The 27,816-nt window shown below is 34.9% G+C and overlaps 1 protein-coding gene across 1 annotated transcript in view; it reads left to right on the top strand.

The window, feature by feature from the left end:
- The window catches only part of IREB2 (iron responsive element binding protein 2), a 49,326-nt gene extending 23,070 nt beyond the window's left edge, over positions 1-26,256 (top strand). Inside the window, exons 7-22 of the mRNA XM_043921680.1 lie at positions 436-619; positions 1,579-1,718; positions 3,889-4,060; positions 6,102-6,202; positions 7,819-7,935; positions 9,000-9,159; positions 10,233-10,368; positions 13,189-13,273; positions 13,619-13,775; positions 14,085-14,209; positions 15,882-15,986; positions 16,087-16,229; positions 19,040-19,187; positions 19,272-19,394; positions 22,237-22,422; positions 23,152-26,256. Of these exons, the coding sequence (XP_043777615.1) occupies positions 436-619; positions 1,579-1,718; positions 3,889-4,060; positions 6,102-6,202; positions 7,819-7,935; positions 9,000-9,159; positions 10,233-10,368; positions 13,189-13,273; positions 13,619-13,775; positions 14,085-14,209; positions 15,882-15,986; positions 16,087-16,229; positions 19,040-19,187; positions 19,272-19,394; positions 22,237-22,422; positions 23,152-23,262 (2,193 nt within the window). The 3' untranslated portion in view covers positions 23,263-26,256. The remainder of the gene's footprint in view (positions 1-435; positions 620-1,578; positions 1,719-3,888; positions 4,061-6,101; positions 6,203-7,818; positions 7,936-8,999; positions 9,160-10,232; positions 10,369-13,188; positions 13,274-13,618; positions 13,776-14,084; positions 14,210-15,881; positions 15,987-16,086; positions 16,230-19,039; positions 19,188-19,271; positions 19,395-22,236; positions 22,423-23,151) is intronic.
- Positions 26,257-27,816: the final 1,560 nt, after the last annotated feature.

Consider the following 27,816-nt stretch of genomic DNA (forward strand, 5'->3'; position numbering starts at 1 on the left):
AATTTTTTATATCTTTAGACCAGAAATTTTTAAATATTATCAGTAGAACCCTTTTTTACTTTTTTCCTTCAAATAAAATCTTAATCAGAAACCCTAGTATATAATAAAATATTAAAAACAGTGGCTCTAATTCAGGTGAACCTGCAGAGTCTTCTACTTGAGCCTTCCCCTTTTTCTCTCCCTGAGAATCCTTGGAACATAGTTGAAAGCTACTGTTTATCTGGACTGTTAGAACATTATTCTTTGACTTTGTTTGAATAATCTGCAAAATGAATACATGTAGGTTTAGTATCTGCATATTTGCTTTTATGTATTGTAAACTTTGACCATAATGAAATTGGTAAAATATTTTCCATGTCAATATTTATATGTTAATTGTGAACTGAATTCAGATATATGCTAACAGTTGATTTCTTAAATTTGAATAAAATATAGTGGAGTTCAAGAGTTTTTAAGAATGTGGCTGTAATCCCTCCTGGAACCGGAACGGCTCATCAAGTAAACTTAGAGTATTTGTCGAGAGTGGTTTTTGAAGAGAAGGACCTCCTCTTCCCAGACAGTGTTGTTGGCACAGATTCTCATATAACCATGGTGAATGGTTTGGGGATTCTGGGGTGGGGTAAGTAAATGACTAAATACATTTAATTCTTTTGAGAGAGGATGTCAGGAACATTATAAAAGAACGTAAATAGCAGGGTCTTTATAGCCTATTTGAGGCTGTTTTTTCACCTGTAACAGTTAACAACAAAAATTAAATTCAAGTGTTTGTGGACAGTGTGGCGTAAGAGAGAATTTATGAAAAGAAAAGTGCACTGTGACCAGCACAGCACTACCATTTGTGGAGTGATTAGTGATGATGGTTGGTAAGATCCCCTGGAGAAAGGAATGGCAACCCACTCCAGTATCCTTGCCTAGAGAATTCCATGGCCAGAGGAGCCTCGTGGGCTACAGTCCAAGGGGCTGCAAAGAGCTGGACAGGACTGAGCGACAGACACTTCAGCTTTTCCAATGATGATGATGTCTGTGAAGGCAGTGTGGTTACTCCTTTGTTGAAAGTCCTTCAAGTGGCTTTTCCTGGCCTTATTTATAAATCCAAATTTCTTCGTGTTTTTTATAGGGTCCTTGGCAACATGGTGCCCCTAGCCATTTACCCAAACACATCTTAAAGGCTTGTTGATTTCCCTGAGTAGGCTGTGCTCTCACACCTCATGGCTTTGTGCTCTTTCAGAGCACAGTTACTCTTTTACAGGTTTTTAAATTGTTGGCTTTTAGTGTCTTGAGGTTGACGGGGGCTGGGTTCTGTTCATATCTGTATCTTGAGCATAGTACAGTACCTAGCATTGTAGATACTAAGTGTTTTCTGAATTTAAAATAATGGTAAAAGTAAAATTTTTTCAGTCTTGTGAGTGAAGTCATTCTTTTGAGAGGACTTGAGTTTCATATCTACAATGCTAGCATTATAGCAATGTGTAAGGTACTGTGTTAAGACAAACTCGTGAGACACTAGAGATTTAGATATTGAAAAGATAACTTATCTTTAAAGGTGCCATACTCATATACCTGTGTTTATTACATTAGGGGTTGGAGGCATTGAAACAGAAGCAGTTATGCTTGGCCTGCCAGTTTCTCTTACTTTACCAGAGGTGGTTGGATGTGAATTAACTGGTTCATCGAATCCTTTTGTTACATCCATAGATGTTGTTCTTGGCATTACAAAGGTAAGCTAAAATTTTACTAACTGTATAACTCAGTGGACCTGATTTTGTTTTGTAAGTAGAAGAGCCCCATGAGAGCAGGTATTTCAGTTTATCACCTCATTCTCAGCACTCTGGTGGTGGTATTAGCTTTGTCATCGTAGTTGTCATCATAGTAATACTTTATACTGGTAAGTACAAAGCAGTTTGTTGTGTCATTGTTCGCTTGAAGTGTTAACTCATTTATTCTTCGTTACAAGCCTATGAGGTTGGTAGCGTTACTATCCTCATTTTAATTGTGAGACACAGTAAGTTTTCGTGACTTAACCAGAGGGTCATAGGGTTGAATATTAAGTATAGAGCAAGAATTCTAATCCAGGCAGTCAGGTTCTTCAGTCCATACTCTTAACCATTATGCCTTATAGCCTCAGTAAATACTTGTTGCCTACCTGAATTTTAAAAAATCACACTTGGGAAATGTCTAATTGCATCTCCTTTAATATTTAATTGAATAATTTGTCTTCTGGAAACTATTACTGTATTAGCTAGTACTAAAAATTATGGGTAAAAGTGTAATAGTGTCAAATTTTTCTATTGACTGTTTTAACATTTTTATAAAGTCACTTTTCCGTACACCTGAAACTAACACATTATAAATCGACTGTTTCAATATAAAAAGAAACTAAAATATTGTATAGAAACTTTTTCTCTGAACTTTTAAAATGTTGGCTGCATGCGTTTAATACATGTAATCTAGGGTTTCCTAAAGACAATAGTTTGTAACTCTCCACCCCAATTTCATTTTCACTAACTTTATTATTATGATTAAGTCCCATTTCATTAAATGAGGGAACCTGGCAAATGTTCCAAATAGAATTCATATTTGGATCCCAGAGTCTCAGCATTTTTGGTTAGATTTCTGGGCTGAAGGCTTTTAGAATACTCCGCAGGGAAAGAAAACGGTATTGCCTCCTTCTCACCATTTAATATTGATCCTTCTTCCCTAATTAGAAAAAAAATTGACATCTTGCAGAAATGATTGATTCAGTGTATGGTAACAGAAGATCGAGAAGTTAAATTGAGAATTGAAGGATTATTCCTAAAGGAAAGGAATAGCCCATTATGTTTTTAGAAAAATCAATTCTTTTCCTTTGCATATCCTGAAAACTAATGCTGCTTTTTAGATTCCTCTGGCTATATTTTTTCTTAACAGTGTTACACATCTACTTTAGACATTTTTGCTTATTGATAATGAAAGTTAAATCTATATGTGTGTGTACCTTTTTGAGTGTTATGTCCCTTTTTTGAGGTCCTGTTCTAGTCATATCTTTATAGAATTGATCATTGTTTTTCAAAATGTATATTTTGGTACCTCATTAATTTGGTGAAAGCAGCATTTGACTTGGTATTTCTAATCTGTGTTGCTCTTATCATCAAAAATAGTGAAAATAAAAATCTTTCTTTTAGGGTCGAGTTTCTGCATCCATAAAAAAGTTAGGATTAAATGATCCTTAGCACTTCTAAAATGTTAGAACTTGATATTATTCATAGATTGAATGTTGTTTCATACTTAGTCATTGTCCTGGGCACACTCCCTGTACCATTATGCAACCATTTTACAATTCAGAAAAGGTGGGTAGCTGTTTTGGTTACTTAGTAATAAGAAAAATAATTTTAGAAGGAATTAAGTTTGAAGCCACATGTTAAATTCTATCAAAATGAAATTTACCTATAATTAATGATGCTCTAAATATTTGGACCAGTATTTGGGATTTGAAGAATCTTTATAGCAGTATCTAATTTTTAAAATTTAAATACACAGTTTCATCAGTATATTAATATTTCACTAAATCTAAGATGCCTTCATTGGCTAGAACTATTGTTTTCTGTGCTGCTAAGAAAAAAAAGAAGACTGCCAGTTAGCAGATACATAGTAGAGTCTATGGTATACCCTGATTTCAGAGACATTTTGAGTTTTCAAGCGCTTTTTTTTTAATCCTACTAGTAACTTTGGACCATTCTTCTATTGACTATTTGCCTTTAGCTGGAAAACCAGAGTGAGTTGATGTTTCATAAAAATAACGGAGGACCTCTTTCCTTAACTGTCACTAGTAATGGGTTAAAAATTAGATTTTGTGGTTTTCAGAGAATCCATGCTAATTTTGTATGTGTTTCTATCTATCTCTTTATATAGCATCTCAGGCAAGTAGGAGTGGCTGGAAAGTTTGTTGAGTTTTTTGGAAGTGGAGTTTCACAATTATCTATAGTAGATCGAACTACAATAGCAAACATGTGTCCAGAATATGGTGCTATCCTCAGCTTTTTCCCTGTTGACAATGTGACATTAAAACATTTAGAACATACAGGTAAGATGTAAGATCACTAGGAAATATTTTACAATAAATTACTACCTTGTACATGTTATTTAATGTTCATGATATGATCTTATTTTGAAATAGCAAGTTTGAAATAAACTGCACCAGATGTGCTTAAAGAGTGTTGTGTCCTTAAACTCTAGTCCACTGTGACTAGAGTCATTACAATTTAGAGAAATTATTCAAACTGCTGCTCTTTGCTTCACTTTTTCCACATAATAATGGATACCTCCACCCCGTTAGTGATCAGACGTTGCAGTTTAATGGAAGTCATGCTTTCCCACATTCACCGTGCTGTCTTCTACATCCAGGAAGAGAGGAGTCACAAGACAAGATTATTTGAGAACCAGTGCTCTCTCTAAAGAATAAGCAGCACTTAATTTTGTGAAAAACAACATAGGGTTACAGGTTCCAAATTCTTACTATAGCCTAATTGACTGGGAACTTTGACCACTCTTCTATTGACCATTTAATATAGGAAATACGTACAAAACAAGAATGTGTTGGTTTTATAAGACTCCTGTTCTTTAAAAGTTAGTCTGTTTATTTTTCAAGAGGTCATTACTAAACTGTTGATACTAATCTCTACTCATAAGTATATTGGGGAGATATGTTCTAGTATTCAGTTTGGGGGTGGATTGAATCAAATGGCAAAATGGATGGCTGGTCATTTGAAACCTTGGAGGGAATGGTCCTCATAGAATGTAGCGTTTTCTATAAACTGTTCTTTGGGTTGTAGAATGGTTCAAGAGAGAAATGCCTCATTCTTCACATTAATATGAGTTAATGTAGTAATGACTATCACTGAGTAACAAATTGTCCTAAAACTAGTGGCTTAAAACAGCAATAATCATTTATGCTGCATAGTTTCAGTGGGTTAGTAATTCAGACAGGGCACAGCCAGAATTGCTTGTCTCTGCTTCATGATGTCTGGAGCCTCAGCTGTAACACTTAAAAAACCAGGGCCAGAAATCCTGAAGGCTTGTTCACTTGCATGTCTGGCAGTGAATGCTAGCTGTCAGCTGGGAACTTGGCCGGGATTGTCAGCCAGAACACCCACATGTGGTTTCTGCATGTAATCTGGGCTTTCTCACATGGTGGCTTTTCAGGGGTTAGTAACCTGAGAGAGGAGGGTTGGGAGGGAGGAAGAGGGTGCATTAGCCAGCTAGAAATCACATTGCTTGCATTTGGGGAATGAACATATTTTCTGCCTCTGTCACATTGTAAGAGAACATATATCTTGGGATATAAATTGTTGTGGCAATAATTGGAAAATATAATCTACCACAGTTACTTTTCATCAGGCTTATGGGTAACGACCAAAATATTTAATTAGAAGCTTTTATTCTTAACATCTAATTTATTTTAATTTTTGGAAGATCTTGTTAAATCTCTTTTCTCTCTAAAACTATTCTTTCATTTACTATTTTCTTTCATTTTGACTGGTACACTAATGTTTGTTGTTTAGGGAAAGTAATGAATTTCATCTTTCACGATGGATAGTAATTTATTATGTTCAATTTCATTGCTGGATTTTCTCTTGCAAACAGTATTTTTGTGAGTTTATATAACTGGCTCAGTATTTTTTATCTTCTGTGATGAATAGCTCTTTTTAAAAAATATTTATTTTTTTGGCTTTGGGGGATCTTAGTTACAGTGTGCAGGATCTTGAGTTGCAGTGTGCAGGATCTAGTTCCCTGACCAGGGATCAAACCTGGGCCCCGTGCATTGGGAGCACGGAGTTTTAGCTACTGGACCACCAAAGTGATTGAGTAACTTTTAAAAGGGGCTTCTGATATGTATTTTATAAAGTAGAGTTTTCATGAAGAGTAAAATTTTTGCTATTGTTATTATAAATTTGTAATATTATCAATATTGTAATTGTAATATTATCAATTTGTAAAGAAATCTTTTCTGAGTGCTTAGTTACAAGTAACATTTGTTTGTTAGTCATCATTAAAATTCAGCATCCTTATTCCCAAAGATTCAGAAATTCCTGACAGGATTTTTATTGTTTTAATCATCTTTTTAGGTTTTGACAAAGCCAAACTCGAGTCAATGGAAGCATACCTTAAAGCTGTGAAATTGTTTCGAGATGAGCAAGATAATTCAGGAGAACCTGAATATTCCCAGGTATCTACAAAATAACCCACCTAATAGTAGTTAAGACTGTAAATTCTAGAGCCTGTCCTCCTGGGTTTGAATCCCAGCTTTAAGACTTACCAGCTATGCGACCCTGGGTACTTTTTTTAGCTTGTTTGCCTCAGTTTCCTCATCTCTGAAATATGAAGATAGTATCTATCTCATAGGATTTTTAAGAGGTTAAATGCAAATTCATTATAACAGTTTTAAGAACATAGTAAGTACTCAATAAATGATAACTATTATTAACTGTCTAAGAAGATAGTTATATGGCCTTTAATGTTAAAGATATCTTTATAGTCTAAGCAAATGTTTCTCTGTTGGAAATTTCTATTGAGGTAGGTAGAATTTACTTGCAGGAAAGTTTTAATAAAATTCACTTTCTAAAAGTGTGTCAGGGATCTAAATCAGCTTGGTGTTATAATTGGTATGGTTAACTATTAAGCTCTTTTTTGTTGGGAAATCCATTGTCTTGTTTAGCTTTTTTTTTTCTTAATAAATAAATTTTTCTATCCAGCATTCAATATACCTCTATATATTATGTGACTAGGTATATTGAATGCTGGATAGACCGCATCGGAATTGAATTTGTGGGACAGTTGGGTAAATCTTTGAACTTCTTTGATTATTTTCTGGTCCCTTTCTGCCCTGTTTATTGACTCTAGTGCCTTCCACATTTTTTTTAAAGAGACATAATTAAAGGAAAATTTTTGGTAGTATAGTGAAATGGGATAAATTTGCCTATTAAAAAACTTGAGCATATGATAAGAAATAGAATTAAAATTCATCAGGATGTTCATTTCAAGAGAAATTCACATACTAAAAACACAGATTAGGATCACCTGGTTCCGTGAAACAAAGGTGTAAAAAAAAGCAGATGTTTCAGTTGTGATGAACAGAATAAACAGGGCTATTAAATAATGAAAGCCATAGTGAAGAGAAACTTAATTTGAATTTATTATACCGAATGAAATGTAAGTTGGAAAATGGTAGAAATACCGGAAGATATTAAACAGAAACCTAGCTGGGAGGTGGGATTTTTATAAAATATGACTCTTTTTTTTTTTTTTAAACCAAGGAATAAAAACATGGTCTGCAGGCGCCTGGCTAGCTAGACACACTAGAACCAGGATTAGCAAATCCCTTTTTCTATTATCCCCCCAGCACCCTCTGTAGACCAGACTTAACATTATGCAAGCTGAGAACAGAAAAATGTTTACCAAGGCTACCCATGTTATCACAGAGTAGGCAAAGGATGAATTTGGGGATCAGAAACAATAAAGTGACAGCTGGTGCAAGCATCTACTTTATCATAAGGCATCTGTGAAGACAGTGTTATCTTTGTGGGGGGGGGAACATTTGAGAAACAAAAATTTTTATGTAGACCATACAGTTGGTGTTGCAGTAGTTTGCATACTGGTCTACTAGTTTTTTAGCAAATGTTTATATATTTCATAAATTAGGTTTTAATGTATTTATTTCTTGGGAGTGTATGTCATCATTAAAACAAATATGAATATACTTGTTCTGCTTCAGAAAGCAGTATTCAAGTTGGAATCTGTACTAATGAATTCTAATTCCTTTTCTCCTTCTCTCTCATTTCCTAGGTGATCCAGATTAATCTGAATTCAATAGTTCCATCTGTCAGTGGTCCAAAGAGACCTCAGGATAGAGTTGCTTTGACAGATATGAAAAGTGATTTCCAGGCTTGCTTAAATGAAAAGGTAGATTACCTTATTTGTCAGTACACTTTGTGCTAAGTAGTCAGGAATTAGCAGGATGATCTATGAACTCAATCTACTGCTATATTTTTATATATTATGGCACACAGTAGCAGCTCACTCTTCCTCTGTCCAAAATGTAAGTCAGACATCTCATGAGGGTTCCCAGATTTCACTTTAGGACCAGAGGTTGATTGGGTGTATTTAAATAAAAAATTTCAATTAATTAAAAACTGAGTTTCTTAGTCACTATAGCCTCATGTTAAGTTGAATAGCTTCATGTAGCTATGGCTTTTGTATTGGACATTCAAATAACAATTGAATATTTATATCATCACAGAAAGTTCCATTGGGCAGCAATGCTCTAGACTTTTTATGATTTCCCAGGCTAGGAAAAAACTACTATTTTGTTGTAATGACTGTCTTAAGTCTGGTAAAATAACTGAATACCAGGTGACCTCTGACTTTTGGGGTTTGTACTTTCTGTCTTAAGAATCACAGCTTTAATCTTGTCACTTTCTCTATTCTGAGAACTAATAGTTGGCTTTATTTTCAGAGCCTCTTGTAATTTCTTGATTTTCTTCCCTTTTTTTTTGTGGAAAATACTCAACTTTACAGGAATAAAATAGTGTAATGAATTCCCATGTACCTCCCTTAAACAATTACCATCTTGCCTCATCTGTTCTACACACCTATAGACATAAGGATCTTTTAAAGCAAATCTTCAAGGCCATTTTCAACAAAGAAAAAATGTTTACCATCTTTTGAGAATTCCTGTTAATTAGGAATGAATAAAGAACAGCAAAGCCAAATAAAAGCTGGGTCCTGAGTAGTTGGCTGGACTCACTCAGTAGATAAAAGCTTAGGAATACCACCAGACTCCTGTCACGATTATTCAAATTAATGCTTCAACTGGATTATAACTACTGAAAATCACGGACCTTCAGCATCACTCCCGAATAGTCAAAACTTGTCAGATATCAAGGATCTGCTGTATTTTCTACCCCTCTTTTTTTTCTATACCTATCAAGAATATTTAGTTTATATTTATGTGCAAATTTGTGTAGGTTGGATTTAAAGGCTTCCAAATTGCAGCTGAAAAGCAAAATGATATCGTCTCTATTCATTATGAAGGAAGTGAATATAAGCTGTCTCATGGATCTGTGGTCATTGCCGCCGTTATCAGTTGTACCAATAATTGCAATCCATCTGTCATGCTTGCTGCAGGTAGGTTGTGGTTTATATCCATACAGTTTTTGTTAGGTTCACATTCTGTTTCGTAGATTATGCATAAGTATAGGTGTCTTTTGGATTTTGTTTTCTTGAAGATGCTTTTCTTTTTTTTTATAATTTTTATCTATTTTTTTGGCTGTGCTGGGTCTTCACTGCTGCATGCAGACTTTGTCTAGTTGCAGTGAGCAGGGGCTACTCTAGTTTCAGTGCTCAGGCTTCTCATTACGGTGGCTTCTCTTGTGGAGCATGGTCTCTAGCGCGCAGGCTGAGCAGTTGTGGTGCACAGGCTTAGTTGCCCTGCAGCATGTGGTATCTTCCAGGACCAGGGATCAGCCCCATGTCTTCTGCATTGGCAGCTGGATTCTTAACCACTGGACCACCAGGGAAGTCCTCTGTGTTTGATTTTGAGAGCCTTTCTGAGGTTTTAATTAGGTCTAAAGGAGCCTAAGACTGATTTATGTTATTAATTTTATTTTTATTACAAAGACGGTAAATTTTCAAAATTGTAACTTATGTATCTGAGTTTTAGGTTGTATCTGCTTTTTCTATCAAATCTCTTGATAATCTACTAGACATTTACCATAGCAGTGTGCTAGATTCCACTGAGATATAAAGGAAGTAAAAGATTATTGTCAAGGAATATAAAATCAACTATTGCATAGAACAGTTCACTAATTTTATAAAATCAAGTATAATAAATGTTAAATTGCCATTTCTTCTTTATGATTATAGCATTTAAAATGGTTCATTTAATGGTGTATATTATATGTGTACATGATATTGTTATATATCCTTCCATTTGTGTGCATGATGCCTTGATATCCAACTGAATCTTAACAATTTATAGCATAAAGGCACTAGTATGTCTACCACAACTTTTGTTTAAATGAAATCAGTAGAATAAATGGACAGGATAATGACAGTAATTTTATGAATTTCAGACTTTCACCCTAACCTATATTGGAGGTTACCTGTAAAATGAATCCTTTCTTACTTCCTACTTTAATATGAGGGAAAGAGAGAGAGAAACTTTGCCATAATAAATTATTGTTTATTTACTCTTGCAGGTCTTTTGGCTAAAAAAGCTGTTGAAGCTGGTCTACAGGTTAAACCTTATATAAGAACAAGTTTATCTCCAGGCAGTGGAATGGTTACACATTACCTCAGTTCAAGTGGAGTATTACCATATCTTAGCAAGCTTGGGTAAGTGATGGTTACCATCTTTTTAATATTAGTATTCAGCAGTGATTGAAGCTACTTGTTAGGGCCTTTTATATGCAAAAAGGAGATAGGAAAAAACACTTAGGGTTCTACTTGTTCCCTTGCCATTGCCCGAAAATCCTTGAGGCCATATCACTCAGCAGTCATTTACTGAGCGTATTTAGTCAACAAGGCAGTGTGTTGGTTACCAAGAAGTAGATGTGATCTCTAGTTTAAGGATGGAAACACTAGACAGACAAGTAAAGCCAGGTAACAATGGTGACAAGTAACAGTGACAGACAGGGAAAGGGATGGTAACGGTACTGCATAATTTCTGAGTCATGTAGATCAGTTTTCAGAACTGAGTGAAATCTTATAGGTTGCATTATTAATGAATAAATTGTCTTAATTGTGGTTTTGTGAGATTATTTGATCCACTAAGCATAGGTTAAGTTGCCCCTGAACGTTGGAGAAAATAACTTTTCTTATATTTCTTAAGCACTTCAAAAAAATAATTGATGCTAGCAGTGTTTTCACTATGTATCATGGAACATATTGTCTTACATAAATCAATTCTTTTGCAAAAGTGATAGGTTTTAGGTTTTTTTTCTTTGTTTAGAAGAGTCAGTTCAGTTCAGTTCAGTCGCTCAGTCGTGTCCGACTCTGCGACCCCATGAATCGCAACACGCCAGGCCTCCCTATCCATCACCAACTTCCGGAGTTTACTCAAACTCATGTCCATCGAGTCGGTGATGCCATCCAGCCATCTCATCCTCTGTCGTTCCCTTCTCCTCCTGCCCCCAATCCCTCCCAGCATCAGGGTCTTTTCCAATGAATCAACTCTTCACATGAGGTGGCCAAAGTACTGGAGTTTCAGCTTCAGCATCAGTCCTTCCAATGAACACCCAGGACTGATCTCCTTTAGGATGGACTGGTTGGATCTCCTTGCAGTCCAAGGGACTCTCTAGAGTCTTCTCCAACACCACAGTTCAAAAGCATCAATTTTTCGGCACTCACATAGCTGGAAGTAATTTTGAGGGTTATACCTACAGTTTTTCAGCTATTGGTGCAAACATAATTGCAGTTTTTGCATTGTTGAACTTTGCCATTCAATATTGGAATACATTCTTAAATATGGTTATATTATACATCATTTAATGCTCATTTCTTGCTTCATTTTTTTTCTAATGACTTATTACTTGCTGTTTATGTTTATTTTGGACTGTGGAAATTATGTTAGACAAAAAAACAAATTCAAACGATTTTCTTGCTCAAAGTGGATTATAGAGCAGTGGAGACAACTTGCAATATCAACAGTGCATTTGTCCAGTAAGTGCTAATGAACATGCAGTGCAGTTATGGTTCAAGAAGTTGTGTGAAGGAGACGAGAGCCTTGAAGATGAGGAGCGTAGTGGCTGGCCGTCGGAAGTTGGCAGTGACCAACTGAGTGCAGGTCATCGGAGTTGATCCTCTTACAGCTGCACGAGAAGCTGCCAAAAAAATCAACGTTAGCCATTCTACAGTCAGTGAGCATTTTAAGCAAATTGGAAAGGTGAAAGAGCTAGGCCAAGTGGGTACTTCATGAGCTGACTGCAAATCAAAAAAATTCATCTTCTCTTATTCTACACCACAGCAAGCCATTTCTCGATCTGATTATGACATGTGACAAAAAGTGGATTTTATACAATAGCCAGTGACGCCCAGCTCAGTGGTTGGACCAAGAAGAAGCTCCAAAGCACTTCCCAAAGCCAGACTTGCACCGATAAAAAAGATCATGATCACTGGCGGTTTGCTGCCCATCTGATCCACTACTCTTTGCTGTATCTTGGTGAAACCATGACATCGGAGAAGTATGCTCAGCAAACCAATAAGATATAATGAAAACTGCAACACCTGCAGCTGGCATTGGTCAACAGCTGAACTGTTGGGCCTGAAAGGGCCCAGTTCTCCACAACAACATCCTGCCACATGCTTCAAAAGTTGAGCCAATAGGGCTATGAAGTTTTGCCTCATCAGCCATATTCACCTGACTTCTCGCCAACTGACTGCCACTTCTTCAAGCATCTTGACAACTTTTAACAGGGAAAATGCTTCCACAACCAGCAGGATGCAGAAAATGCTTTCCAAGAGTTCGTTAAATCCTGAAACATGGATTTTTACACTGCAGGAATGAACCAACTTATTTCTCATAGGCAAAAATGTGTTGGTATAATTGTTCCTATTTTGATTTTAATAAACATGTGTTTAAGCTTCGTTGTAATGATTTAAAATGCAAAGTCTGAAACCTCAGTTACTTTTGCACCAGCCTAATATCATCTTGGTATTTTTGTCAGGGACTTTTCCTTGGGTTTGGTTGGTTGAGAATTAAAAGATTGCTCCCATCAGAGTACCCAACTGGATCCCTTGGTCAAATTTTCGCAGCCAGGTTCTCTCGATATTTGACAGTTAAACCTCTTTGTAGGGAAGTATAATATCCATTTTTTGAATGGTCACGTTATATTCCTAGCAGGTAATATTTGAGGAATTTTCTTGCATAGTGTGATAAGTTCTGTGTCAGATTTAGTTAACCAGGTCTAACTAGGGCGAATCCTAAATATCAGAGCTCTTCAGAAGTTTGCATTCAGTACAGATAGCATGACTGAGAGTCTGATTTGATTATTCAGGAGGTGTGAAATGAACATGTTGATGAAGGTTCATGTGTTGTTAATATTCTCTTCAACAATCTTATTACAGTGATGGAAATGAAAGATAAGACTGGTCCTTTCTTTACCAGAAAATGTTGTGATTTTTCTACCCAATCACATTTTATTTTTTGAAATGCAGATTTGAAATCATTGGCTATGGATGTTCAACATGTGTGGGAAATACAGCACCCTTATCAGAAGCAGTTTTAAATGCAGTAAAACAGGTAAACTATGTGGATCACTAGGATATCCAAATGGTTTTCCTTAACTATATTTCACTATTAAATTATCACATATACATATTGATGTATTTATATTTCTATAGTCCTTGCATTGCTTGAGAAAAGTAACCTATCAATCATAAAATGATTCTTTGAAATCATTTTTAGATCCTTGAAATAATTCCTTCTAATTTATTTACAGGCTTGATAGTTCTGTGCCTAATAATTAGTAATATACTTTTGGTTATCTCGCCCTTAGAAGTATAATATTTTGCGATTGCTTATATGTGAGTATCCAGATTTGTACCATCTCTTGAATATTTGTGGTTTTTGTTTCCTTTTTTTTAGGGTGATTTGGTTACTTGTGGGGTTTTATCTGGAAATAAAAATTTTGAAGGTCGTCTTTGTGATTGTGTTCGTGCCAATTACCTTGCCTCTCCACCCTTAGTGGTAGCTTATGCCATAGCAGGCACAGTGAATATAGATTTCCAGACAGAGCCTTTAGGTATGTTTTCCTTTATATGTATCCATATATACCCTGCACATACTTTTTTCCCCAAAAGTTATATTTTTTAAGTATTTCCAAGACCATTCATTCTTTGAACTATTTCAAGAAATCTTATCACAGTGCATGCATTATTAATTTTTGATTCATATGAAGAATATAAATGTACAAGTAATCAGTTTTTTTAGCTACTTATACCTGAAGCACTCTGTTGAATAATATACTTGGTTTCTATATGTCTGAAAAGATGTGAACATTTTGATGTAATTACTTTTTATACTGAATTTCATGTTAAAAATTATTAACCAGGTACTGACCCTACTGGCAAGAACATTTACCTGCATGATATTTGGCCTAGTCGAGAAGAAGTTCATCAGATAGAGGAAGAACATGTTGTATTATCCATGTTTAAAGCATTAAAAGAGAAGATAGAGGTAAGACTCACTTGTTTTCTTAAATAGTTTAGTGAAGTGGCAGTGTGTGTTTATGCATCTTTCTGAATAGGATCAAAATTAAAATTACATTATTTTGAATACACAGTTTTTAATGAGTGATGGTCATTTTATATTGAAATCTCTAATATCTAAGAGACTTAAGAGTATCAAAATTGCTTTTATTTACTTACTAGAAATATATAGCAAGCATTTATATTTGGCATCCTGAACATGGACACACTTCATAGAAATTGTTTACTGTTCCCATTCACATGATTCAAAATTAGAAAGAAATAAGAGCAGGCAATGATATCTCCCTCCCACCTGTTCCTTAGCCATCTACTTTACCTCCTCAAAGGCAGCAAGTTTATGTCAGTTTCTCTTAAGCGTTGTTTCAGAGATGTTTTGTGCATCTACAAGCAAATATATGTGTTCATACTTTTTAAAAAGAACTTAGAATATAAATATGAGAGCAAAAACGATATTTAGTCAGTTAACAAATATTTATTGAGCCCCTACTATGTGCCAGGCACTCTTCTAGCTGTTTGGAATACATCAGTGAAGGAAACACAGAGTTCTGAAGGGGAGAGGCAGATAGTAAACTGTAGACAGAATAATTAGGTAAATTATACAGTATGTTAAAAAGTAATCAGTGCTGTAGAAAATTAAAGAACAGAGTGAAGAGAACCAATTGTGTAAAATTCAGGAGTAGATTGCAGTTTTATATAGGATAGTTGAAAACATGGCATTGGAGCAGAGTTTTTAAGAGGTAAACAAGTTAGTCATATATCTAAACGAAGAACCGGACTAAGCAGGTAGAGAGAGGGACCAGTGTAAATGGCAAAAGGCCTCAGGGAGGGACCCGTAGTGTGATTAGAACATAAGAAATAGGAAAGATGGAGATAGGAGATGATGTCCAGATTACATAGGGAATTGTAGGCCATTATTAAAAGTTAGTCTTTTACTCTGATAGAAGAGAGATGGGGAGTCATTGGGAAGTGTGGAACGGGTGTGTCATAATCAAAAAAGGTTGCTCTTGAAGTTGAAAAAAAGGTTGGTCTTGAAGTTGAAGATATCTTGGGGCAAGAGGGTTGGGTGATGAGAAGGATAGAGTCAGGAGAACCTATTGTATGTAGTAGTCCAAAATAAAAAATGGTAATAGCATGGAACATTTGGGGTGCCAAATGGAGGTGGTGATTGGTGAAGTTTTGAATATAGTTTGAAGGCAGGACTAATAATACAGTGATATAGGACAAATATTTTGAAAAAAGCAAGTTTTTATCCATGATAATATTCTTAAAGATTGAAAGTATGCCCCCAAAACACACTTAATCTCTTTAGCAACATGTTTAGATCTTTCTAAATTCTTTGGCTTTTCTGGAGTTCTGTGAAGTCTTTCACATTCACTTTGTATTGAAATTTATTTCTTTGGGTATTCCTGAAAATCTCGTTTGCTGGCATTTGATGAGCAGATTTTATCCTTTCTGTCCAAAGATGTCATAATTTTGTAGAATGCACCGTCTTGGCTTTCTTTCCAAATGGATGAGGCCTGTTTTCTTTTTTTTGTTCTAGCTTAAGTACTCTTTCAATTTTCTTGATCGTTTTCATAGACCTCTTTTTCTGACTCCATTTTATCTTTCTTTTGGTTTATCAATGAAAACCATATTCACAGATGGGAAATAAGCGGTGGAATTCTTTAGAAGCACCAGATTCAGTTTTGTTTCCATGGGATTTAAAATCTACTTATATCAGATGTCCTTCATTTTTTGATAAGCTTGTAAGTACTGCTTTACTATTTAATCTTTTAAAAAATTGTTAAGAAGTTGAAAAAAACCTCATGAAGAGCTAAACGCCTTCAACATTTTTTTACCTTTTAGACCAAAGAGCCAGTTGCACTCCAGCCTATTGAAAATGCCCATGTCTTATTATACCTGGGAGACTCTATCACGACAGATCATATATCACCTGCTGGAAGCATCGCTAGGAGTAGTGCTGCTGCTAAGTATTTGACAAACAGAGGGTATGTGTATAGGGTTACAGACTGTTTTTGTTTTATCTTTCTTATTTATTAAGAGACTTTTACTGGTCATGTTCCTTTATCCAGAATTTATAAATTATATGCTATCATGGATGTCTGATTGTCAGTGTATTTGACCTAAGCAATAACTAGGGTACCTGTTGTACTTGCTTTTGCTTGTAACTTTAGAAATTGAAATTCCTATCTTAAGTTGAGCCCTTGTCCTCAAGTAAACAAATGATTGGAAACAAGATTTTTCTTTTTCAGTGCTACTTTGTTGAAAAGTCTAATTGGTTTCACCTACCAAATAAAGCCTGATGGTTCCAACCATCTTCCATTGTTGGACTGCACAGTTTAAATGTGTATTTGGGGCTCTAAGATATACATGCGTAGGCTAGGCTTGATCTTCTTGAGCTGAAAAATTTCACAAGAAGAATAAATGTGAATGTAAAAATCATTTACATAGGATATATAAATCCAAAACTAGAAAGATTTTGTTTCATTGCTACATGGTTAATAACATAAGAGTTGTTCCCTCTTCAAAGAATTGTTTTGATACCAGAGGTAAAATTTTGCTAAAGGTAGAACTTGTGGTACCACTGCCTGATTAGCTTTTTGATGCTTGAGCTATGCATACGACAGTTTTCATTGAAAATATCTTATAAAAATCAGTGCTACATTTGACAGCTTGGTTTGACATGTAATACTGCATAGTTCTTATTATAATCTCATTAGTCCTGTTGTGAAATCTGTGTTTGAATTTCTAGTTAATTGTAGTTTGGTGTGAATTAAAACACTTTTTGGTAGAAATTGCTAATAGCAACTCTGGTGTGATTTAGTGAAAACAAATCAGATTGTTTTACATACAGTTTTTGTTTATATGGTGAGAAATAAAAGTTTTCTTTCACCCAAATATTTTTTAATAGGTTGTAATTTCCATCTTGGTCATAATTGTGATACAGATTCCATCTCCCCCCACCCCTCAAAAAAAGTCACTAATTCTCTCAAATACAAAATTTTTATATTTTTTTTAGTTTATGATACGGATTTCTTAGCATAGTTAATACAGTAGTCATCAGTTTGAATTTTTATTTTTAAAGACACTCAAATAGCATTGAAACAAGTATACTATCAAGTGTGAAACAGATCGCCGGCCCAGGTTGGATACATGAGACAAGTGCTCAGGGCTGGTGCACTGGGAAGACCCTGAGGGGTGGGATGGGGAGGGAGGCGGGAGGAGGGATCGGAATGGGGAACACATGTAAATCCATAGCTGATTCATATCAATGTATGGCAAAAACCACTACAATATTGTAAAGTAATTAGCCTCCAACTAATAAAAATAAATGAAAAAAAAAAAGACACTCAAACCCCCCATCACCAATGTTTAAATGCACATCCTGAGGTAAGATGTTTAAATTAGAAGAACAGTTGTTGTCTAAACATAAAAGAGCAAATTAAAGATAGATGGACGTTGCTTGTTGGTTGTTGAGATGCTTATGCCTAGTTTTCTCTTGTCCTTAAAAGTTCATTTATATAGTGACCAATCCAGTAGCAAAGAACATCCACAGCACACAGATTATGCTGTCTAAATACCAATTCTTAGTACAAGCAACCAGTTCTTCTTGGAGAAATGGTTGATTCCAGATTTGGTAACTGGAAAGTGTACAAGATGATTCTGTGTCTTAAACCAAGAAAGAGCAAGAACTGTCAGAAACTACCAGGCTTTCTGTCAAAAGGTTTCAGGACCCAACTTGAAATCTGTCACTGCTCAAAGATGGGACATGTTGAGCATCAATAAAGAATAACTGGAGTGGACTGAAACATAATGAATATGTTTAAATCCATGAGTTCATAATGATACTAGAAGAAAAAAATTAAAAACACCTAAGTTACCTTTGGAAGATGATGAGGAACCATCTCATTATTTAACAATAAAGGCTTTTCTGTATGGAATGTACTTCAATATAACCAAATCATTGATGAAGGAAAGTTTGTCTTTATAGAGGTTTTCCAGTTTAAAAAATGAAGAAATAATAGAAATACAACATCATCATTTTGCAGTCCCTAATGCAGTGTAGGTGATGATGGTCAATCTCTGGTAGCATTTCAGAAAGAGAAGTGGGTATCCTGGAAGTAATGGAAGTAAGACCTATAAAGCATCATTGCAAAAATAAAAACCCTGACTCTTAGCAGGTCACTAGATTTGACATCTGGTTAACAAGAAATACAGGAGGGAAAAGAGCATATGAAATGACAGTGTGGCGATGTAGTCAGTGCAGTCTAGATATAGGAAACTGTACTACAAATGACCTCATTTCTTTAGATAAAGTATATTAGGGGACAGAGAGGGAGAAGGAACATACAGATTATAAAAAAGACTTGAGAAAGCTGAATGAATTTACAAAACATATCTGAATCTGATTTGAGCAAACCAACAGCTAAAGAAGAAAACCAGGGAGATTTGAATATTTACTGGCTAGCTGATACTAAGAAGTTTGGAGGTTTTGTTTATTTGTATCAAGGTAGTATTTTTAAGTCCATGTCTTTCAGAGAAACAAACTGAAACATGTCCAGTTAAAATGTGATATCTTGAGTTTTCTTCAAAACAGTCTTAATAGAGGATGACTATAGAAGAAACAAAGAGATTCCATGAACTACTGTAGTTTAGTAATAGGGTCCTAGGTATTCTGTTTTCTTTACCTGTGTCCAAGCTTGAAATTTTTCATAATAAAAAAGTGGTTTTTTTAAATGTTTTACAGTTAAATAATGTGATTATTTTCCACCTGAAATAAAAACTGACTTTCTTGCAGCCTTACCCCTCGTGAATTCAACTCTTACGGAGCCCGAAGAGGTAATGATGCTGTAATGACAAGAGGCACTTTTGCAAATATCAAGCTTTTTAATAAGTTTATTGGAAAACCAGCTCCCAAAACAATTCATTTTCCATCAGGACAGACGGTAAGGATGTACACAGAGTGTTTAAGCAGTTGCTTACTAGTTTAAAATTTGTATTAAAATTTTTATGTTTTTTTTAATCGACAGCTGGATGTATTTGAGGCTGCAGAGCTGTACCAGAAAGAAGGTATCCCACTGATTATTTTAGCAGGAAAGAAATATGGTTCAGGAAATTCAAGAGATTGGGCTGCCAAAGGACCATACTTGCTGGTATTGCTTCTTAATTTTTATCTTTAAGTTCAAAGAGTTTTAAATATTCCTTTTTGTCAGTAACATTCTATCAATGTTTATTTTGTTTATTTAGACTTTTTATGTCTACTTGGATCTCATTTATAGGTTTTTTTTTTAGGTGATCTTATATACATTGTACTAGTTGCTTTAAAATTTTTTTTAGGTTTTATTTATGTGTTTTATTATTATTTATTTTTAGCTGCACTGGATCTTAGTTGTTGTGCATGGCTTTTCGCTAGTTGTGGCAAATGGGGGGTACTTGAGTTGCTGTGTGTGGGCTTCTCATTGCTGTGGCTTTTCTTTTTGCAGAGCACAGACTCTGGGGCTTAAGTAGTCGCAGCATGAGGACTCAAGAGCGTAGGCTCAGCACTTGTGGTGCACAGGCTTAGTTCCCCCCTGGGATGTGGAATCTCCCCAGAACAAGGATTGAACCCGTGTCCCCTGCATTAGCAGGTGGATTCTTAACCACTGAGCCACCAGGGAAGTCCCTAGTTGCATTTTAGTACTCTGAATTTGATTAAAACTACATCAGTGTTATTTGTGAAAATAAATATAGTAGAGGGAAAGAAGATTATGTCTCAAATTACTGCTTTATAATAATAATTATTTACACTCATTGGTAGTTTTACTTGCCCCTTTTTCATTTAATTTTCTCTGATTTGCTCCATGAAGGGTTAACAGACTTAGAGATAGTGGGCCAAGATTTACTTTTGTTTTCAAATAGAAGATGATGGTCCCTAGCTATCTGCTAAAAGACATCTCTCTTGAGACCATTTCTTTGTTGAAGAGCAAATAGGGGATCTGCTGGAGAGAATAGTCATATGATATGTGCTTTCTGCCATTTCTTATCATACTGTGTTTCGCTTTACAATTGTATTTGTGAAAAAGGCTGGTCAAGATACAGCCTTCATAGCTATCATAATCATACAAATGTCATTTGTTTTTAATCTTTAACCTCCCCCTCCTTAAAATGTAGATACTATTAAGGAGTTGCAGGAATAAGCCTAATTCTTTCATCTTTGTAAGATAATAATTTTAAGTATCAACATAATTCAGAGATAGTCCAGTTTTGGTTCTTGACCATTGCAGTAAAGCAATTATCACAATAAAGCAAGTTGCACAAGTTTTTCTATTTCCCAGTGCATACAAAAGTTATGTTTACACTATACTATAGTCTACTAAGTGTGTGACAGCATTGTATCCAAAAAATTGTACATGTAATTAAAAATTAATTGTACATTTAATTTAAAAATACTTTAATGATAAAAACTGCTGACCATCATCTGAACCTTCAGCAAGTCGTATGGTAGCATCAAAGATCACTTGTCACAGATCACTACAACAAATAAAATAATAATGAAAATATTTGTAATATTACAAGAATTATCAAAACGTGACAAAGACATGAAGTGAGCAGATGCTCTTGGAAAAATGTAGACTTGATTGACATAGAGTTGCCACAAAACTTCAATTTGTAAAAAAAAAGAAAAGAACAACAAAAAACCACTATCAAAAAAGGAGGTATCTCCTGTATCATGAATATTAATTATTTATAAGTTCTCTTTCTGAAGTTTTATAGCCTCCCCCCCTTTTTTTAAAAAATATTTCAGACTTTCCTCATATAGTTGTTGATCCTTGGCTATCTATTCAGTTAGATGTTTAAAAAAATGATTACAAGCTGGGATTGTGGCCTGGGTTTTGTTAGTCGGCCTTACTAATAGTAAGATACCTTTTTCATTGAGAGAGCCCTGTATATCAGTATCTGTAAATATTTTCTCTTGAGGCCATGCAGTTTCTTCATGGAAGGAGACCCACTGAAGAAACAGACTTACTCCTGCCCCATGTCTGATAATATTCTCACCTGGCCTTCCTGCGAGCCTGGTGTTCCTCCTTAGTCAAGAGTATCCCTCCTCTACAGGGTGATGCACTCTCAAGGGGTGAAACAAAATCTTACTCTTTGTATGTGTAAAGTACACACACACATATATATACATAAACAGATACACAGTATCTTTGTGACGTTAAATTTTGGGAGGTGGGCAATTAGGAGAAAGATTTAGAAGGGAAGTGTTTAGAAGTGTTTAGAAGGGAAATGTCTTTTAAAAAAAAAAAAAAAAAGGCTCCTTAGGAGGATAATAATGGGAAAAAGTAGAGAAACACAAGTCTTCAGCTTATTTTCTCCAAAGAATAGCCTCCACTCTTTCTGAGTGGGGACTGAGCTGGAGATCTTACTTCTTTTTATAGACTTCTCACTAGTATCCCAGTATTCTGAGAACCTTACGCCTCTGAGTCTCGAGTCCTTTCTAGGTTCTTTGTTGCAGAGTGACTCAAATCTTCGATTGGGTATCACTCTAATTTCAGTTAGTCAGTCTGTAGTTTCAACATTCTCTGCTAAGTTAGTCACCTATCTCTGTTTTCTAAATATTTACAGAATTTGCACATCCTGTTCTCTTTGTTGCTGTGGGCTTATACTTCTTTATTCCCTTATTTTAGTGGCAGTTTAAGAGGGAGTGTTGATAAACACATGTGTTAGATCTACCATAATTAAACAGAAATCTTCTTGAGCCCTTTTTGAGTTTCAAGCAACTGCCTCCGGTTATAGAGAACAGTTAGAAGGATTTAAGGAGCTACTTAGAGATACAGGAAAATAATCTGTAAAAGGTTTCTTTAAATACTTTGATATAACATTGACCTTTATATGGGGTAATGGGTTTGAAGTTTTTACAGAAAAGACAAAAGTAGAGTTTTTTCCCCTTTAAAATTGTCTAGTAAAGCAATTTTCAGAGATGAATGAAGGAAATAAAATGCATGTTTGTTACAGGGTGTGAAAGCTGTTTTGGCTGAAAGTTATGAAAAAATTCACAAAGATCATTTGATTGGAATTGGCATAGCTCCACTTCAGTTCCTTCCAGGAGAAAGTGCAGATTCCTTGGGCCTCTCTGGCAGAGAAACATTTTCTTTAACATTTCCTGAAGAACTGTCTCCTGGAGTTATATTAAATATAAAGGTATACCTAAATTTCTCAAATATATGATCATGTACAGTACTATATATTTAACTAGATGGTTGTAAACTGAGTAATAAACATTTTATGTAAATTATATACTAATGTCAGCTAGTAAACAAATTGTAGTTTGAAAAGGCTTTATTTTGTTTGTAATTAAACCGGTGTTAACATAGTTGGTCTCTGAGGAAAAGTAGAACATGTATACTTAGTCCAGAAAAAAGAAAACATGAACTTCCAGTTACATGTTTCAACTTCCTTTTCCTCATTAACAGCTCTCTGTGCTACTGTAATTTTTAGGCCAGGCATGTACACCACTTAGTTAGAAGCCCGAGTTGAGTGTTCATGGTTAGAGTAACACAGACTTTACAACTTTACAACTAAGAAAAAAGGAAAACGAGTAGCAGATTATATGCAATGAATATTTGATTTTTAACAAAATGAACATGAGTAATGAGTATAACATCCCTAACTAGTAAGTCAAAATCTGAATGATTTAATACTTTTAAGTGATAACAGTACTTGTTCTTTAGAATTAGGGATGAAAATATTTTTCTACTTAGCTGTGAAGCCTATAATTAGGTATCTTAGTTGTTTCTCAAGCAAGAGAAATGTTTCTCAGACAGAATATGTGATAAGTATAGTCATTGAATATGAAGACAAATGGTCTTAACCACTAAGTAACATTACAAGATTTTACCACTCATGTGAGATGTTTTTGTTTGTTTAAAGACAAGCACTGGAAAAGTATTCAGCGTGATTGCTTCATTTGAAAATGATGTGGAGATAACATTGTACAAACATGGAGGATTATTAAACTTTGTGGCACGAAAATTCTCATAGTATCTACTCACCATGGATACCTTTCATAACTGGTGACTGCAAACAAAGCCTTTTGTGCTGGACCCAGGAATCCTTCCCATGGAGCTGCAGATAGTCCCAGTATGCCCACTTATCTCATCCATGGATGTAAATGATTGTGAATCAACGTAGTGACTGAAATGAAATCTCGATTTTAAATAATATACGAATGGTGCTATTAACATTGCTAAAATCAATGTGTGAAGTGTGTTGTGGAAGAGGCCTATAAGTAAGGGGGACTATTTTATCAGACCATTTTGTAAATAAAAGCAGAATTTGAACTTGTGTTGAAGATTCTTATATGAATAACCTTCCTGAAGTCTCTTGTTTAGTTTTGCACCTATAAAACTGTATACTACTGTTTGTTGGTTTAAGAGTAGCGGATTGAAATTTAAGAAGCCAGATTAATTCTAAAATTGTGGAAGGTGAAATCTGATTTATAAATGGACTTTCAGATATGTTCATTCCTTTCCAGAATTGAGCTGGACATAGTGGCATTCTTAGTCTGTAATATAAGCCAGGGTTATCCTGTCTCAGTCAAAGGATAGAACTTGCCCCAGACACAATCATTCTGTCCAATCCAGCCGAGCTTTCCTCCACATCTGAAGGTGGACTGTTACAGAATACAGTTGATTGTGTAGCACCATGTATTAGCAGTGAAAATATGTACCACATATGCAGCCCTTATTTTCTCAGTAATTTGCTCCTGAGACCCTGGCAAGTCTCAGATGGCATTATATTAATTGGATTAGATTACTTTGCTCACTTTATGTGATACTGTAACTTCTATAACCTAATATTTTAGGTATCATTAACCAAAATTCCACACTCATTTACAGTTGCTAAGGAGAACTTTATTTAATCATTAAACACTAACATGATTTCCTCTAGATTTTTAAATTTTCCACCCTAAATTATATGGTTGCTCAACCCTAAACATTTTTTAAATGTTGGTTTCTTTTTAATTATATAAATCAATTTCCTGTCATTTTGAATCATTATTTCACCTGGGATGCATGATACTATTAATTATATATGCTTTTGCTGACCGTTAGGATAAAACACTTAAATTATTGCTATCTGAATACCATATTTTCTCTATATGCATGTTTGTTTACCACATCAAATGTTCTGCTAACAAAAAGTTTGGTGACTTTAAGAAAAGGTTGGATGATTAATTCCAAAAGTCCTATACCTTTTTTAAAAAATTAAGAAGTTCAAGTTAGCAGGCAGAAGGTTAATTGTAGTGACTTCCCCCCCCCCCCCACATAGAGATCATCATATGACCTAGTTAAGTTACTGCAATTCAGAATTAGCTTACATTGCACAGAATAAATTGTTTTAAGCTAAAATGCTGAAACTACCAAACCAGTGGGTAAAGACCACTGAGAACTTTGCACATAATCAGTCATACAATCTTTCAAAAATATTCTGTGTGTTTAGACAATTAGATGGACTAGAGTTTGGCAAAATGATTTCCCTTTTATTTAAAATTTTTATAAGTATTTTCTTTGGTACTTTCAAGTCATATTGTGTTCTTGATATTTTATTATGCTGTGTATTTGTCAGTGCATGTGTTTTTAATTTACATGAAAACATGAATTAAGGTTGGAGAATTTACAAGTTGAATGTTAAAATATCAGTTATAGGCTTTTGAGAAAATGATAATCCAGATTGTATGTGGGGAAAACATCTGTATTATTTCTAAGCCATACTGTAATACAATTTGTAGCCTATGGTCAGAGGCCTGGGCATCACCATAAACAGCAGATCCAGAAAATGAAGAGATGATGAAGATAGCCAGCTATAAATTAAGCATTTACATTTCCAGTCTACCTAGTCCAGTAAAAGTACAAGCAGATCTTGTATTTCAGGAACAAAATCAAGGTTCTCTTAAAATCTCTTGTTTATATACAGTGAACCAAAAAACTTGATAAGCAATGGCTATCAATTGGGGAAGAGAGTCGTGGATATATGACCCTGAGTGCACCTGTAATTCTTCCTCCAGCCAAATTGTGTTTGCAAAACTGTGGCACCTGTTGGTTTTTATTGTTTTTTCATATCTCCTTTATTGACTATGTCTAGATAATTTTGTGTTTTAAAAAAAAATACACAAATATTGTGGGAAGAAATACGATAGGCCCATGAAAGAAGCAAATTAGCGCTGTAAACAGTACAATTTCAAAAGTCATTATCAACCGGAGCATTTTTGTCATATTTTAAGAAACATTATGCTACATACCATTGCAATATTTCATGCCTTTGGGTTTGCTAGTTGATGAAAATGTCATCGAGTCACTGAACTGCCATTAGTATACCTAAAAAGTTGCCGAGATGCAGCTGTTATTTTCTGTTGTGTCTCCAGGCTGACACATTTGAGTGAGCTGTATTAGAATCCCTCTAACAAAGTGCTGAGTTTTCACTGGGAGTCACACTTCATTGGTACTGAAGGACAAAAAGCACAGCTAAGACCTAAATCAAATTCTAGTGGTTTACACATAGGGAAACAGTGTTGTGTGCATTCACCTTCTCAGTGTTAAGTGACAGGATGAGGAGAAATTATTTGACTGACATTTTTCTTAGTTCAATTAAAAGACACAGTTCTTTTGCCTTTAGGTTTAGGAGGAAGTGCTAAGATACTGGATGTTGACCCTATCTTAGTTTGATTTGGAATACTAAAAGAGCGGGGAAGGAGGTGGACTTAGTCTTCGGTAGTGACTTTTCCCCTGAAGTGTGATAGTACCGATGTTTATCAATTTTACACATAGTATGTCATTATGAAACCATATATCTCACTTAAGCAACTATAAATCATTGTCTATTATTTAAAGCCAACAAAACAGTATAACAGTTTTAAGTTCAGTAATGTTAAGTATTGTATAGAAATATATTGGAGGCAAAGTTCAGTTGATGACAATTGTGTATATGTTACTGATGCTGTAAATTATTTTTAATAAAGAAAATTGTATTATCACATATTTGACTCTTGTTATAAAATACTTTGTGGTGATTGAAAGTAAAATACTGTAACTTAAGAAGAAATAAGATGCCATCCAGACATTTCTCTTCAAACATGTTATCTAGCTGTTCAGACATTAGTTATTCCCAATATGACTGCTAAATGAGAATGAAAGCCAAGATAAAGTTTGCAATAGGGATAGCCTTGAGGAAACAATTAAGTTGAAGCTGATTCAGTTAGATTCATAGAATCACATTTTAGAGTTGAAAAGACATCTCACCCAAAGCAGGATCCTTTGTACAAATACCATCTAACTGGACAGTCCTTTCTTGAATATTCAAGAGATGGGAGACTGTCTACTGCACTTGGTAGCCCACTGACTGAGTTTTGATGGTTAAATTTTATTTCAAGTTGAACTCGCCTGCTTGTAGCTCATACCTACTGATTCTAGTTCTCATTTGTCTATGCCCCTTAAAGCGCTTTAGTACAACTATATATAAAATACAGATTTAATGAATAAGTTAGACCCTCCACAAATTGCTTTGAACATAACCTTCATACTATAGATCTATTTTTAATGGTAATTTATGTTAAAGTGAACATTTAGAACTGAATTCCTCTCATGCTACAAAGTTGCGTATTACTGGAGGAAAGGGCCTTTTCTTGATAGATGCAGGATGGAAGTTCTATGTTTGCATGAGCCTCCATGCTTTAGAACTAGGTGATGGTGTCACTTCCTCCTTCCACTGGCTATTCATCAGCACTGATGAAGCACCCACAAGTCAGCTGGAGCAGGGAGCCAGGACCATGAGTCTCTACGATGAATATTTTGTAAATATGGTCAGTTGCCCACAGATCTAAAAATATCTGCCCTTTTCCTCAATAGCAACCTACATGAGTAAAGTTTGTTAAAGTTTGATGTTTGTAAATTAAAATTGGTACATTATTAGGAGCTTTATAAGGACTCCAGTATCCTAAGAAATTTGTGTTCTCAGTACAGAGACAGGCACGTGGTGTAGTTTGAATACCCAGAGTTCAAGGAAGCCTAGTGCAACACCAGTGTTGTGCTTTGTTAATTTATGGTTTCCACTTGATGCCAGTTTTTGTTTTCATTATAAAATAATTTAGCTTCAGCTTGTTTTGATTTGATGTGAGTTTGGCTCATAAATTTTCCAAAATAGATTATAAAGCTTGTGTTTTGTATACTTCAAAAATGGAACATTTATTGCAGGAGCAGATGTGTATGTAATCCCCACAAAACTTGCTTGTATACTGACCGTTGTTTTGTCTGTGAATTTTGTGTTCATGTGATGGCACTAGATTTTTAGCATTTTAACAATGTAGGTATATAGTTGTATCATAAAACTAGTGGGCTATTATGTTTTATAGGATATCTTGTAATATAAAATCATATCTATAATTTCACCCTGCACATTTTAAATTTTGTTTCACTCCAATTTTTTTCACTGAATTTTTTGAAAGCCACTACCTAAGTGTCCTAGTGGCTGGGTGGAACAGGAAAAAAATTGTTAATACTACAGTGATAATGACATTTCTTGTCTATCAGATTGGAGCTT

This window comes from Cervus elaphus, chromosome 13 (assembly GCF_910594005.1).
Source record: "Cervus elaphus chromosome 13, mCerEla1.1, whole genome shotgun sequence".
NCBI classification, from domain to species: Eukaryota; Metazoa; Chordata; class Mammalia; order Artiodactyla; family Cervidae; genus Cervus; species Cervus elaphus.